This window comes from Nanorana parkeri, unplaced genomic scaffold, assembly GCF_000935625.1.
Source record: "Nanorana parkeri isolate BGI_ZX_2015 unplaced genomic scaffold, ASM93562v1 scaffold528, whole genome shotgun sequence".
In the NCBI taxonomy this organism is placed as follows: Eukaryota; Metazoa; Chordata; class Amphibia; order Anura; family Dicroglossidae; genus Nanorana; species Nanorana parkeri.
In genome coordinates this window covers 485,249-500,234 of record NW_017306796.1, presented here as the reverse complement: position 1 = coordinate 500,234, position 14,986 = coordinate 485,249, and the positions used below count along the sequence as shown (strand labels likewise).

General features: G+C 45.1%; 1 protein-coding gene across 2 annotated transcripts in view; it reads left to right on the top strand.

Moving 5' to 3' along the window:
• The first annotated feature begins 8,385 nt into the window (after nt 1-8,385).
• Nucleotides 8,386-14,986, top strand: part of CCDC61 (coiled-coil domain containing 61) — a 14,222-nt gene continuing 7,621 nt past the window's right edge. For both annotated transcript variants that reach the window (XM_018561516.1, XM_018561515.1), the window contains exons 1-6: nt 8,386-8,458; nt 10,959-11,114; nt 11,807-11,889; nt 13,351-13,511; nt 13,588-13,740; nt 13,830-14,040. In XM_018561516.1, coding sequence (XP_018417018.1) covers nt 10,967-11,114; nt 11,807-11,889; nt 13,351-13,511; nt 13,588-13,740; nt 13,830-14,040 — 756 coding nt within the window. In that variant the 5' untranslated portion in view covers nt 8,386-8,458; nt 10,959-10,966. The remainder of the gene's footprint in view (nt 8,459-10,958; nt 11,115-11,806; nt 11,890-13,350; nt 13,512-13,587; nt 13,741-13,829; nt 14,041-14,986) is intronic.

Genomic DNA, 14,986 nt, shown 5'->3' with positions numbered 1-14,986 from the left:
TTTGGTGCAGCCTGGGCAAAGATCTCATGTTTATGGGATATATGACTGTTCTCTGAAACATTCTTTAATCCCTATTGTTCCACCTGAGATTAGTGGTGCTTGGATTGTCTGGACACTGTGTTAAATGTGTACATGCTTATGAAGCTGTCTGCACATTTATTTGCCCACTGTGGGCAGCCTAGTTGTTTGAGAAGTCCATTCCAGAGAATAACTGCGTCATGAATAAATCTTGGAAAAATAGCCTTAAGTGGCAGTATCACCGTCTTTGTCTCAACCCATACATGTGACTTTTGCCACAAGAGGCTTGGGGAAAATAAGGTGCCTTACACTGGGTTCTCGCCATATGCTCAGAGCCCAAACATGGAGCTATTTACTAATCAGTGTAGTAATAGGACTAAATGCCCTAGATCTCAGTATATTAGAAAAATGCATAGAATTTGTAACCTGCATAGATGACTGGAACACACACATTCTGTATTGATCATATAGTCTGATTCACTGTAAATAATTGAAGCATGTACAGAATTTAGTGGTGAAAGAGCAGACAACAAAATCTCTGAGAGTTTTAGCTGCTTATCGAGAACTTTGGCTCCAGCAAGTGTTGACGCTGTCATTTCTATGGGCCATGGAAAAGGATAGACCCACCCTTGAGGGCTACTAAATGATGCTCTATCACGGTCAGAATCTCCAAGATAAAACTTATATGACCCACATGCAATATATTTATATATTCATATTTGTATTGTTTTTCCACTGGTCTTCACACAAGCTCTGGCATATAGCATTGTTATAGTCCAAGGCTTGTGTGTAACACTTTTGCAGCTTCCTGCACACCAGATGTTTTTGTTTCGTAAACAAAGTATGGGATAGAAGAGAGTTAAATCAGCAATAGGAGTTACCAAAAAGCTCCACCCATCAAAAAGAAAGATAAATAGAAATCAGGTAAGACATAGTGGTACAGCTAAATCACAATGACATTCCAACCGTGGAAAGACTACCTGCAGCTGGCTTCCATCATCCAGACCATGGAAAAGGCTGAGATTTCTGAACCACCTCCTCTAAGGGATCTTCTGCGGAGTCCTGCCAAAAGAACAGAGGGTTATGCCATGAATCAACAGAATGATTACATTGAGTCACACTCCTTCCTCCCCTGCTTGCCAGATGAGCCTATGGGTCACCCCTACCTTAATATGAACTCTAACCTGCTACCTACCAGTATCTACGGTCAAGATAATTCCCAGCTCCATTCTGCGGAGGATCAAGCCACTGCTTTTCCAGCCTCTAAGACTCAACCTAATTCGCTACCAACCTACTATCACAAGCAAACTAATTCTCATCCCACCAAGACTTCTGTTCAACAATTCATATCACTTCCACAAGGAGAGCCTTCGCATGGGAGCATGTGCTACTTCTGCAAGCATAATGGCGAGTCACGACGCATCTACATGGGTCACAATTTAAAGGATGAGCATGGCAGAGTTGTTTGTCCCATCCTAAGAATGTACTCCTGCTCGCTATGTGGGGCGACAGGAGACATATCGCACACCAAGAAGTACTGCCCACTCAACAAGGACAAACACTGTCTGTACAAAAAGAGTGGACGCAACTCAGCTGGACGGAAAGTGAAACGCTAAAGCCAGGAAGGCTGCCGGTGAAGGACACTTGATGTTGTTGTTCAGATGCTCTTCCGTGCAAAGCCAGCTTGTCCTTACTCAAGAGGCTAAAGGTTTGGCCTATAATGTAAGCAATCTGCAGAGATCTAGCAGTGGACTGAGACATTATTTTATGTTTTATTTTAAAATGTTATAGAGAAGAGCTTTATTTGGCTGCATGAAGAGCATTTGCGTTCTGTTAAAATGAGTGTTCCTCACTTCGGCCCTTGGAAGAAAAGAAGACCTGTAAGGACTATTTATAAACGGTTATTTATGCTTCTACACAAAAGTGTTTTGTTGACACTGTTTTTAATAAATATTCATATTTTCTTGGCTATTACTGCTCATCATTTTGTAATCATTATAATCTTATTCTTATCAGTCTATTTCACATGGATAACACTGGATTCCTACATACATGGGATAAAAGCTGAGCGTAACTAGGTATTTAAACAATTAAGTAGACTTAATAACCTATGGTTATTAAATGAGTGAGTCCTGTCACAATAATTTACTGGCAGGAGACATGTTATGTAGAAGTATTAGGCTTCATTTACATGGCCGATTAGAGCTGGACACCACCAATATCACTGTATTTCTGTGGTGTCAATTAGCTACAGCCAGACTTGACAGGCTCCACAGCTCTTCACATGTAATCGCACATGGAGTGATTAGCTGGGGTTAGAGATAGATGAGCAGCCCTGGATGGAAACTGTCTTCATGCATGGCTTCTCATCTGTCCCTATCTGCATGCAACTGCTACATGTGAAATTACATGTAAACAGCAGCAGAGGCGGGGCCTGTCATTGACCTGTGACACCTGTGATCCCAGTCTCAGAAATACACTGATATTGGCGGAGTGCAGCCCTAATTGTCCATATAAATAGATTGCCTTAATGTGTACGTAAAGCAAACAATTGTTTAAAAATATGTTGGGTAGAGTAGGGATTGGTTAGAACCTTTGTCATGTTTGTATTGCTGTCTATGTCCCTGCTGGGGGATTCACCCTCTCTCTATCTCCTGGTGAGCACTATTACAAGGACAGAATAGACAAAAAAATATTCCAATGGGGATGCTTGTTCCAGTGATAACACTCTCAAAAAGTATTTCTTCTCACTTTGGAGAGATGTTGCTCTTATTTCTTGCTGTGTCTCTCAGACTGGAAGAGAAGGAAAAACTTAGAGACCAATGTAAAGTGTAACTCCTGCTTCCCCCCTTCATCATCTGCACCCTAAAAATAAAACAGCTGTATGTATAAACAATCTTTGGTTTGGTTGCATGTCATCAAGGATCCTAAATACTGCAAAAAACAGGTCCATGCAATGTTGTGGTAGGATCATCTTGTGTGCCCAGGGTGGCTGAATGATGTACCTCCGAGGGCAGAGCCTTGACACCTCCAAGATGTGGTATGAAAGAAATTGGCTGCCAATCAACCCAAAAGACTGGCGGCATCTTGTGGCAGAAAGAAGTACTGCAGTGCAAAGCACCAAGCTAGTCAGTATGGTAGCCACGAATGCTTTTTTAGACTCCATAAACACTAGGCTGCGATTAGGTGCATTTAAAATGGTTTTCTAAACGCATATATACATTTACACTATATTGCCAAAAGTATTGTGACGCCGGCCTCTACACGCACACAAACTTTAATGGCATCCCAGTCTTAGTCTGTAGGGTTCAATATTGAGTTGGCCCACCCTTTGTCGCTATAAGAGCTTCCACTCTTCTGGGAAGGTGTCCACAAGGTTTAGGAGTGTGTCTATGGGAATGTTTGACCATTCTTCCAGAAGCACATTTGTGAGGTCAGGTACTGATGCTGGATGAGAAGGCCGGGCTCGCAGTCTCCGCTCTAATTCATCCCAAAGGTGTTCTATCGGGTTGAGGTCAGGACACTGTGCAGGCCAGTTAAGTTCCTCCACCCCAAACTCGCTCGTTGTCAGCCTTCTGCAAGAAATGGCGGGATCAACAGTTAAAACCAAAGGGAACAAAAGCCAGGAGCTCAATTTAAATGAGCACACTATATTGCACTTGTAGGACTTGTTCACACTATGTGCGGTGACTGGTGTTTTTCCGCAGCGGCATGGTGGGCTGTGGTAAGAGGTGGACATACCGCATACCAAAAGTGGAAAGTGCTGCTGTGCTGACACATGAATGGAGTGCACACTTTGTACACTTCAAATAAAGTTAAGAAAAGTAATGCAAGGCACTGCGGCCACCTAGTGGACACTAGTTGCACATTTTATGTGCAGCTAGTGTGAACGAGCCCTTAATTAATTCATTAGATATCAACTTGATAGCAATCATTTTATGTGTGCGTTAATTTTGTAAACACCTTGGAGAATTTATCAAAACTGAAGCAGAGAAAACCTGGGGGCAACCAATCAGCTTCTCTCTTCAATTTTTCAGTTAAGATTTAAGCTAATTGGTTGCCAGGCAGAGCTGCTCCAGATTCTGTCGGCTCCAGTTTTGATAAATTCCCCTCACTGTTTCTTAAAAACGTTATCAGCCAACACTGTGTCAGCTGGTGTATGACTATCTGTCCTGTTTCATCATAAGCATAATCTTACTTGCAGGCGCCATGGCGGAGAGGCGGGAGCAGGCCGGTGTACTTCAGAACGGCTGTCATGTGGCACAGCAGGGATCCAACCCTCACAAACCTACAGAGCAAGAAGCAATTACAGTAGAAAGTTACATCAATATGCATTTTGGATAGCACAGGGAAGGGTTAGAGCACCTGTCAGATATTGCTGTATCCCTATTGGGGAGCTTTCCCCTGTCATCTGCTCACCACAGAAGGTGATAGAGATTCTCTCCAATTAAGAAAAAAGCTCATTCAGGTACAGCATAGATGGGTTCAACTGGATAAATATGTTTATTGCCTTCCTATGCCGGTGACAACGGCCTCCCTATTTCTTAGGTCTCATTCACACTTGAGCTGAGAGTCTTTGGTCATTATTTTAGCGTTTGTACGGGCAGTTTTGCGCAAGTTTTAGGCTTGAGCGTTTATGTTGTTATTTTTAGCCAATAGAAAGTTAGTTACTAGGTAGGAAAACACATGGAAAATGCCCATTTGCCCCCCATTTTTCAGGCACTCTCATTGAAATCTTTTGGGGCCAAAACACATGACTCTGCCCCCAAAGAATCTCATGTACTTTTTTGCACTGCAGATGTTTTGCTACATGCGACAGAAAGCTCGGGTGTGAACAGAAACCATTGAAATCTATGGGATTCCTCTTGTTGAGTGTTTGTAGTGCTTAGGCATTTGAGCTCTAAAACATTCAGGAGTGAATGGGGCTGAGGTGTCATAGGGACAGGAAGTGAGGCAAAATCTTCCCAGCAGATATAAATCCTGACAGTAAATGTATATTTGCCCATGTTGTCCAAAATGAGAAAAAAAAAGGTCAGGCGGAGTAAATGTTTTTCCCCATAGTTCTCTTTAGGGTCACAGGAGGACATATACCAGCGTCCTCCCGTGACCCATAGCTCAGTATATAGCGAGCTACAGCTCGCGGTATACTGAGACCACCGCAGCCGGGACAAATCCCGACATTACTGTCGAGATCCACCCAGCTGCGTGATTGACAACTGGCTCTGCCTATCTAGAGGCAGAGCCAGCTGTGTCCGCCCGCTCCCCGGTTCGTTCCTCCACTCAGCGCCGGAGGATCGGAGAGGGGAGGGGGGGAATCCCTGCGAGGAGCAGTGACTGACAGTCACCGCTCACTGCAGGGAGACGATCGGGAAGTGAGCGGATCGCTGGCATGTTTCTCCTCACTTCCCGATCGATAGAGCCGACCTGTGACAGCTTCTTTGTCACAGGTCGGCTCTAACTATGAGGATGAGTGGACATCACTCACCACATAGTTCTCCTATGATTTACACCTTTGCCTTTTTGCTTGATGCATTTTTCATTGAAATCAAAGTCAATACATGTGTTAAGACGTGTGTCAATGCATGTCATGACGCAAATAAACACATGATGGTGCATTTTGATGTATTGAAGAAGAACTCCGGGCAATCTAAATGTAACCCTTGCAGTGGGGCTACCCCGGCACTGCAAGGGTTAACTGTTCGTTTGGGCTAGGGGCTAAAATAAAGATGATATACTCACCTGATCCGTCTGCTAGACTGGTCCCTGCAGCCTCTTCTCCCCCTGGGCTTCTAATGACCCGTGACTACCTCACGTCTAAGGCTGGCCATACACCTATCAATTTTTTTTGTTCAACCCGTGGGCTGAATGAAAAAAATGGACCCAATTAACACCAACAGCGTGTCGATCGAGGAATCCCGCTGTTTACATTGTATTCTGACAGGTGCCGCCGACATCAGAATACCTGATCAGAGCGGGCAGCTCATTTGCTGCCGGCTCTGATCGATTGAAGATTTTCCAGCCGGCTTCTTTGATCAGCTGATCGAGGAATGCCGGCTGAAAGGGAGCAGACAGCCCCACACACTGAGCGAATTTCAGCCGGTACATTAAAAACCGTCCGAAATTCGACCAGTGTACGGGCACCTTAATGCAGATAGGCAGAGCCAGCTGTCACTCACGCAGCTGGATGGATCTTGACAGTATTGTCGGGATGCGTCCTGGCTGCGGCAGTCTCAGTATATTGCAGGCCACAGCCCGCTATATACTGAGCTTTGGGTCACGGGAGGAGGTTAGTATATGTCCTCCTGTGACCCTTGAGAGAACTATGGGGAAAAACTCTTATCCCATAGTTCTCTCTTAAGACTGGTAATGACAATCAGTACAATGTGCATTGCAACACATGATGAAGAAAATAATTACGATCAGGCCGGCTTTTCATTGCCATGTCTCTTCTGTAATAAAACAAACTCACCTATCTGTCCACAAGCGTCCTTAGAATGTACACTGAGCTGCGCATGCAGTGGTGGAGTTACGTTATTCCTGTCCAGCCAATCGAAGATCCCGAACCTGTAAAAAGACCCGGCGAAGATGTTGGCACTGGAGAGGGAGTAAGAGGAGGCGAGTTTAGTTCAACTTTAACATGCGTTTTGATGCACTTCAATTGTTTTCAATAGAAAAGGCATGAGGGTGAAAAAATTCACTTGGTGTGGATCCAGCCTCTGAGTATAACTTTCATTAACAATATTCCTCAATAATCACAAAGGATAGAAATAGACTTTGTGTTCACCAAATGCCTTTACAAACCCATTTCTTAGCTTGTAGACGTAAGTGACATCATCACTGTACTGCACATAGCCTATGCAGAGAGCAGAGCTGTGGGAGGGAGGGTTAGTAGTGACCGATCTTTATTAAAGGAAGCTTTCACATTGGATTGCTGCACAGATCTGGAAGAAATACACTGAGAAGTAAGAACACACAGGACTCTTGTATGAGGACAATATTTGCCTACGACGTACTGAGCTGGCCAGCTGGAAGCACTTTTGTAGCTCCGTACGACGTACGTCCTTGGCAGCGAAAGGGTTAAAGTTGGCCTGCTGTCCATTATGGGCAACGCATAGGTGTGCCTTAAACTGCCCCACCCCCCAGCAGAATTGACTTACCTTTCCTCTGCTCCTCCATTCCATCCAGTACTCCTAGGTATTATTATTATTATACAGGATTTATATAGCGCCAATAGTTTGCACAGCGCTTTACAATATAAGGAGGACATTCCAATCACAATACAATTCAAGACAATATGGTAAGGAGGGTGAAGTTCAATGCTATCTCCTCCATGAGCCAATCAGTGCTGTGTGTTCTACAGCTCCCGCAACGCATAGGACGGGAACCTATCAAAACTGGAGCAGTTGCCCATAGTAATCAATCAGCCTCTCTCTTCCGTTTGTTCAGTTAAGCTTTGAAAATGCTTATGGAAGCGGATTGGTTGCCCTGGGCAACTGCTCCAGATATGGTCTGTTCCTGTTTAGATAAATCCCCCCCATGAGTTACGTAGAAGCTGCCTTTGCTCCCGGAGGCAGAACTTAGGCTGGCTTCAGACTATTCCAGCATAATGCACACACATTTACGCAAGTTGTGTTGAGGCATAATGAATGGGATGCCAATGCACCCATCTCAAGCAAAACGCATCACACTCTTTTAGGAGAACACAAAGCATGGTAGTGCGTTGCGGCACGCTGCGGGATAGGGCCAAACTAACCAGCTACGCCGGGCAAAGAACAGGTTTACGTTAACATTGACCTAAAGCCAAAACTTTTCTCTTTGGGTCAGAACCCCAATAATGTTGTTATTGCAGTCCCCTCTGGTTAGATTCACCCTGGTGACCACTATCATAGTGAAGGTAAATGCAAAACCATATACAGTTGTCACCTGCACAGGAAATGAGGGGAAATGTTTTAATACACCTGTCCCTGCTACAACAGAAATGGGAGTTTCTTCTCACTCTAGAGAGGTTTTATCTCATCCACTGCTGTATCTCCAGGACAGGGAGAGGGGGAATTGGCATTCACAGCTCCCATGGAGATTACAAGGAACGCCGCCCTGTTTCAGCGCCACTTTGCTGAGAGTCAGCAAGGACAGGTAACTTAGCAGAGGGGATGGCCTTGCGGTTACCAAGACAACACTGCTACACCAACCAATCCTTAGTACAGCTGACCGAGGCGCTCTACTGCTGATGCTGCGGAAGTCATGACCGATAAGAACCTCCACCAATCAGGAAGCAGCATGGAAAAGGTCGGGAGGAAGATGGGTGACGTGCGTAAAGAAAGACCAATGGGAGACCGAAAGCTTTGTAAGAGGCCCAATGGGAAAGAAGGGCGGTGTTGTTGGGGATACCGGCGGTTTAACTGACCGAGGGATAGTTAGTGCAGGAAGGGGAAGAGAGGAGGTGAGTGGTTGTAATAAGGGTTTTGTTGTCACTGTATGTATGCGATCTTCTTACTTCCTGTCCTTATAGACAGAACTGTGATTGACTAGACCTGCCTATTAGCTCTGTGCAGCCTCAAACCCCCACAGCTGGTAAAGAACTAAAAATCCCATCCAGCATGCCAGTGCCCCGGAAAGCAGTGCTGAGGAGGAGTATGGAGGGTGCCTTTGCAGATCACTCCTCAGAAAAATGATGGCTGCCTGGCTGTCATTCTGTCCCAATGGCTTCATTACTTCCTGAGACAGTAATATAGAACATGTATGGGAATAAGGATCTCTGACTTCTGCATGCCAAGTGCTGGTGTCAGGGTACCAGGCATGACTGCCAGGCAATTAGCATTTTAAAGTGAGGTTAATAATGACAGCCTCCATGTGTCTTGCTTTTATAACTCAGGATTTAAAGGAATCCCATATACAGAATGAGGGGACTTTACCAAAAACGGGAGCAGCTGTCCATGGCAACCAATCAGCTTCTCTCTTTCATCTTCAAATCTTAACTGAAGGGATAAGCTGATTGGTTGCCATGGACAACTGCTCCAGATTCTGTCTGCTCCAGTTTTGATAAATTCCCCTAATTTTCAACCCAGCCGTGTGACTGTGCAGCTTTTAAATCAGAACAACATCCCTCTGTGTGCACATGAGTGCTTGCCATAATCTGGACATATGCACAACATGCTTATATATTACAGTTAGCTCACCTATCAGTGCCCACCTCCACCGGTGACTGGTCAAGCTGCTATGTCTGACACCGCCACCATCTCTCCTGGCACTTCTTCTGAGTCCTTTTTTTTTTTTAGCTACGAGACACTGACAATGTAATTATTGCTCATGTACACAGGAGTTACCTTGTCTGGCTCTGTTCTTGGCATGTACACTGCATGGCACATGTGTATCACTTCTCGGCTCTTTGGCTAAGGTCAAGGGTAGTATCTGTTCTTATCAGTTTTCTGGGAAGAACAGTGCTGTCCTTGAACTGGGGGGATGGCAGTCTAGTATTCCCTGGAGTAATAGATGGGTGCTGGAGGGTTTCCTTTCCTCCTGGGTCGGGTCGATTCTGGCCAGGTGCACCAGGCTTGTCTCCAGTTGTATGCAGGAGCTCCTCCGGTGCTAATGCCCGCTGGTAGGAATGGGGCTGCCCTTGTCCGGCCTTGGGCAGGAATCACAAGGAGCTCCCGTTGATGTGCCCCCTGGCATTGGTGTCCCAGGGGTGCCAGATAAACACGAGGGGTATAGGACTCCAGATTCTGGCAGCGACACTAGGCAGGCCTTCTGGCTAGTAGGGAGGCATTTTTATACTGGCCGCAAGGCCTGCTTTGTAATGCACATGGCATTTATTTTATGCAAAAACACTTTTCACTCCATAGAGACGGAGGGTGCCAGTCTGTCGGGGAAAGGATCTGTGGTCTTTTTCCTTCCACCACTCCGTTTTTTTTCTACAGGAGAGCCCCTACCTAGCACTTGGTGGACTGGCTTCGGCCGGTCCCTAATGATCGGGGACGTCTGGCCTTATGGCTAGGTGAACTAGAGTGCCTTGCCCCTGTTAGGAGTCTTGACCCCGGGGGGGGGGGGTTCAGGGATATTGTGGCCCCCTTTTTTTGGAAGAGGACCAAGCATCCTCATGCTCAGGTTTCCTCCCACATTCAAAAGAAATTCTGGCAGGTTAACTGGTTCCTGTCTAAGTCGGCCCTGTATGTGTGTATATGAGATGGGAACCTTAGGGCAGGGACTGACGAGAATGAGTTAGAAGTGCACCGAAATGAAAATTTCAAAACCGAAATTAAAAACAAAATTGTCAGGCTGAAACGGAAAATGTTTTTTATTTTAACTTTTTCAAAAAAAATGTTTATTTGGCCGATACAGCAACACATCCATTCTTTCTCTGTTCCCCGCTGGGCGCTGCTCTGTGTCCCAGTGGGAAGGAGGAAAACAAATCAGGAGAGCAGTGTGGGCGGAGACAGCCAGCGCTGTCACAGGAGGCTGAGCTCTCCTCCCGCACCGCTCGCTCGGTCTCCTGTGACGGCGCTGACTGTCTTCGCCCCCACACTGCTCTCCTGATTTGTTACAGGGGGCGGCTGAGCAGTGTGGGAGGAGAGACGCCGGAAGCTCACAGCGCTCTCCTCCCGCAGCGCCCCGCTGCCTGTGACAGTTTCGCTCCTCCCCGCTGGGACACAGAGCAGCGCCCAGCGGGGAACAGAGAAAGAATGGATGCGTCGCTATAGCGGCCAGAAAATGCCAATATTGCCATTTTCGGCCGATATGTTCCGGCTGCCGCTATATTGGTGCATCCCTAATGTACATTGATGGCTTTATGTTAACACCCGTATTAAATTAGTAAAATGTAGAAACTAAATCTAACACACATTAGTTTGCTATCATAAGAAAGTTGAGTTGATTCCCAGCAGATTTATGCTCGGTTACTGGTCATAAATATTTAGATTTGTATGTGTTGGCATTTCTTTCAGATTTCAAGATGGATGAGGGTGAGGTAGCTGAATCCCGATGTGTGTTTAGAGGCATAGAACACATCCTGCGTATCCAAAGCACCGGTAATCACCTGGAAGTAGAAGTTGAGGATGCCCTCACAACTGACCAATGGAGGGGCGAGTTTGATGCTGAGTGTGAGTGTTACTATATAAAGATGTAGATACCCTGTTTCCCCGAAAATAAGACCTACCCCGAAAATAAGACCTAGTACTATTTGCTTAAATATAAGACCTAGTAGTGACCATTCCCAGGGCCGGTGGTGGCATAAGGGGGAACTTGAAAAGTCGCGGGAGAGAATCAGCGATGCCAACAAAGCCAGCGCTAGAGGAAGCAAGGCGGCAGCGGAGGTAGCAGAAGCCAATGCTTCCTCTATAGCGCGGGCTCATGTCACTGGCGGAGTGATACCAAATGCACTCCGCCTGTGAGGAATCGATGGTGAAAGTGCTCTTCGCTCATTCTGGCCAACGATTGGTTAGCAAATTGCTCTTGGAAAGGTATGGCACCCCTGATTGCTCTGATCACCATTTTTTCGTACATGAAGACATGTAGACTGTTGTACAAGAATAAGTGTGGATTGTTGTACATTAAAAAAAAAAAAATAAGACCTACCCCGAAAATAAGACCTAGCGTGTTTTTTTTGAGCCAAAAAACATATAAGACAGTGTTTTATTTTCGGGGAAACACGGTAGGTTCTTGCAGAGACTTGTGTTTTATATCGGCTTCATTTCATTTGATGAGATGGTACTGTATGTATGTGCCCATTGTATAGATTTTTTATGTCCTCTTTTGCTGTTAATGGGTATATCTGTTGTGCATGTCTTTGCAGTTATTGAAGACCTCACTCACAAGACTGGAAACTTCAAGCAGTTTTCTATATTTTGTAATATGTTACATTCTGCACTCACTCAGGTAACCTTGTTTTATATAGCATTTTATTTTGAAGTTATGTAGTCATTTAACCACTTCACTCCCAACCATTTGAAAACAAAACTGGGATTGCAGTTCACCCGCTCAGTAGTGTTTTTAAAAGTCGGCTGGTTTTTGTAGCTAGGGAGGATCCCAACAGTGTTCATGCTGGAACTGTGGCTATCATTGACATCTGGGGTTCCAGTGCTTAGCACAGGAAGTGAATTGATGAGCTTTTAGGCTTCTGTTCCCACAACAGAACAAGAAGTGCGAAGAAGAAATACTGTTAAAATGTTTGGAGCAGACTTCCTGGAATATTGAATCCCCCTTCCTGATGGTTTATAGTGGCACGACTGTAGAGTATGTCCCTGACCAGAAGGTGTGTGTATATTAAAAAGAGTGCAGTGATCTTTTAGAGAATGCAAGATTAGGTATTGCATGCAAATCTCTTGCTAAGCAAAGCACACAGGTTAACACTGTAGAGTTGCACCGAAATAAGAATTTGAGACCAAACATTTAAAAAAATGTCAGACCGAAAACTAAAATTTTATTTTTTTCTAACCTTTTTTTATTTAAAAAAAAAAAATGTATTTATTTTTATTCAATATTTTTATTAACTTTATTGTTGGGGGCTTTGGCGAAATATCAGGGGTCTAAACAGACTCCTGATATTTCCCTTTTACAGTAGAAAAAGAGAGGACACACAGTCCAGCACTCAATGAATAGGAATCCTCTATATTGTACTAATTGTTCCTGTTCAGTCATAACTTGTGGATATAGTATGAGTTACTATGTACACAATCATGAATGAACAGGAAGTAATGTAGATCACTTCCTATTCATTCATAACTGGTACATAGTAATTCATACTTTGTCCAGTTATTTACAAATATTCAGGGATCACTGATTGCTGAGTGTTTGTATACCGCTCTCCATCCTGGATCGGCTCTCACAGGAAGCTGAGCCGGCGGGGACAAGAGCTCGGTCTCATTTGACAGCTGACTCCTCCCCCTCACCACCGACATGGCCTCCTGTGACAGCTGTCCCCCGCCCACACACTGCTTTTCTGATTTGTTGCAGGAGGAGAGTTCCTCCTGTGACACATTCACAGCACTCTCCTCCCTGCCCTGCTCGGCCTCCTGACAGTTTTTCTCCACCACGCTGGTCGCTGCACTGTTTCAGAGGGAACACAGAACAGCACAAAGGGTAGGAGAGAAACCTAAGGATGCACCGCAATTTCGTCCAAAAGATGGCACTTTCGGCCGATGTATTTCGTCAGCCGAAATTTCGGTGCGTCCGTAGTAAAGATTATACATCAGTCATTACTTGCCTGATAAATTGCCACCACCAAATATTGACGCCTAAGACATGAACTAATGACATTACTTTGGTTACCACTGATCAGATCCTCCAGTTGCTGCTGTGAGAATTAATCCTTGCAATGTTTCTATTTGTTTTTTCTAGACCAGTGAATCAGTAACACTTGACCTCCTGACCTATGCAGACCTGGAGTTACTACGCCATAGAAAGGCCGGTGGGGCTCAGCGCCAGGCCCCCCCAGCCAAAAGCCCAACACTCAGTTCCAAGCGATACCTCATACTTATCTACTCAGTAGAGTTTGACAGGTAACCTTATTGCTATTTCTGTTTTATTAAAGCTTACTCAGAAAATACCGCTTCACTGATTGGCTTGTCTTTTCAGAATACATTATCCTTTACCTCTGCCCTATGTTGGCAAACCAGACCCTGTCTATTTGCGGCAGGTGATTAGAGGGCTCAAGGAGGAGCTGGCTGTTCTCAAACTAGCACCCAACGAAGAAAACAGGGAGGCTGAAATCAGACATCTGCGAGAAGAGTAAGTACTACAGGAACTCTAAAGGACCCCAACAGTCTGTTTGGCAAGTTGTTCCTGTCTTAATTGTTGGCACTGTCTTCGATCTGCAGGCTGCACAGAGTAACCGAGGAGAAGCGAGAGGCTGAACTTGCTTTACAGAGGCTACAGGACATTGAAATCCCCAATGGAAAAGAAGTCAGTCACACAAGAATCCTAAAGAGGGCAGTACAGACCTTGGAGTCAGAGCTACAGAAAGAGCGAAGTAGGAATCAGCGGCTCGCCAATAAGAGGAGGGAGGAAAGCCGCCAGCTTACAGAGCAGGTACAGATCACCACCACAGTCATCATTCTGCAATATTTTTTTTCTGATCTTAAAAATTCAATTTATTGTGAATTGTATAAATATTATTTTTTCTCCTCTTATCTTATGTCTTCCAAGCCACTGCTTGTTTTTTCTTCAGTTACGTTAAAACTGTTGAGGTGTATTCCTCAACCTGCAGGTATTTGAGGACCATTTTTGAAACTTGAAGCGACGCAAACCCATAATCCCTTTTTTAGGACAGTCATCCACAATATGTGTGGGCTCTCAGCAGAGCTGTTTGACTTCCTGTTCGCAGCTTAATGTCTTTTTATTTCTCTCGCTCTGTGCTTTCTATACACACACACGTTTTCATTTGTATGTGTCTACATGCAGGGTGACAGGGGTGCTTTTAATCTTTATTTTAATTTTTTTATAGTTTTATTATTTGTAACACTTTTTTCACTTAACGCAGTTCCCAGCTTGTGTAGGGGGATGCTTCTAGGGTGGCCGCATGCTGCAGAGCAAAAGTGAGTTTCGGATACAGAAGTGTGGGGAGGGTGAATAATGCGTACAAGCACTGCTTGTAGAGACCACATTTAAAGGAGATTTGTACTCACCTCATAAGGAGAACTATGGGGGAAAAAACTGACCCCATAGTTCTCCTTTAAGGTCACCGCAGTTAAAGGAGAACTATGAGGTGAGTGCTTTTCACTCACCTCATAGTTCTAGCCGACCTGTGACAATGAGACACAGGTCGGCTTAGTAGATCGGGAGGTGAGCAAACGCATACCATCGTTCGTTCACCTCTCGATCCTGTCACGGCTCTCTGTCGTGACAGGGGAGGGGCTGGATTCCCCGATCCGCCAGCGCTAACTGGCGGGGGGGAGGGTACAGCTGGCTCTGCCTCTAGATAGGCAGAGCCAGCTGTCAGTCACACAGCTGTGCGGATCCAGACATAATTGTCGGG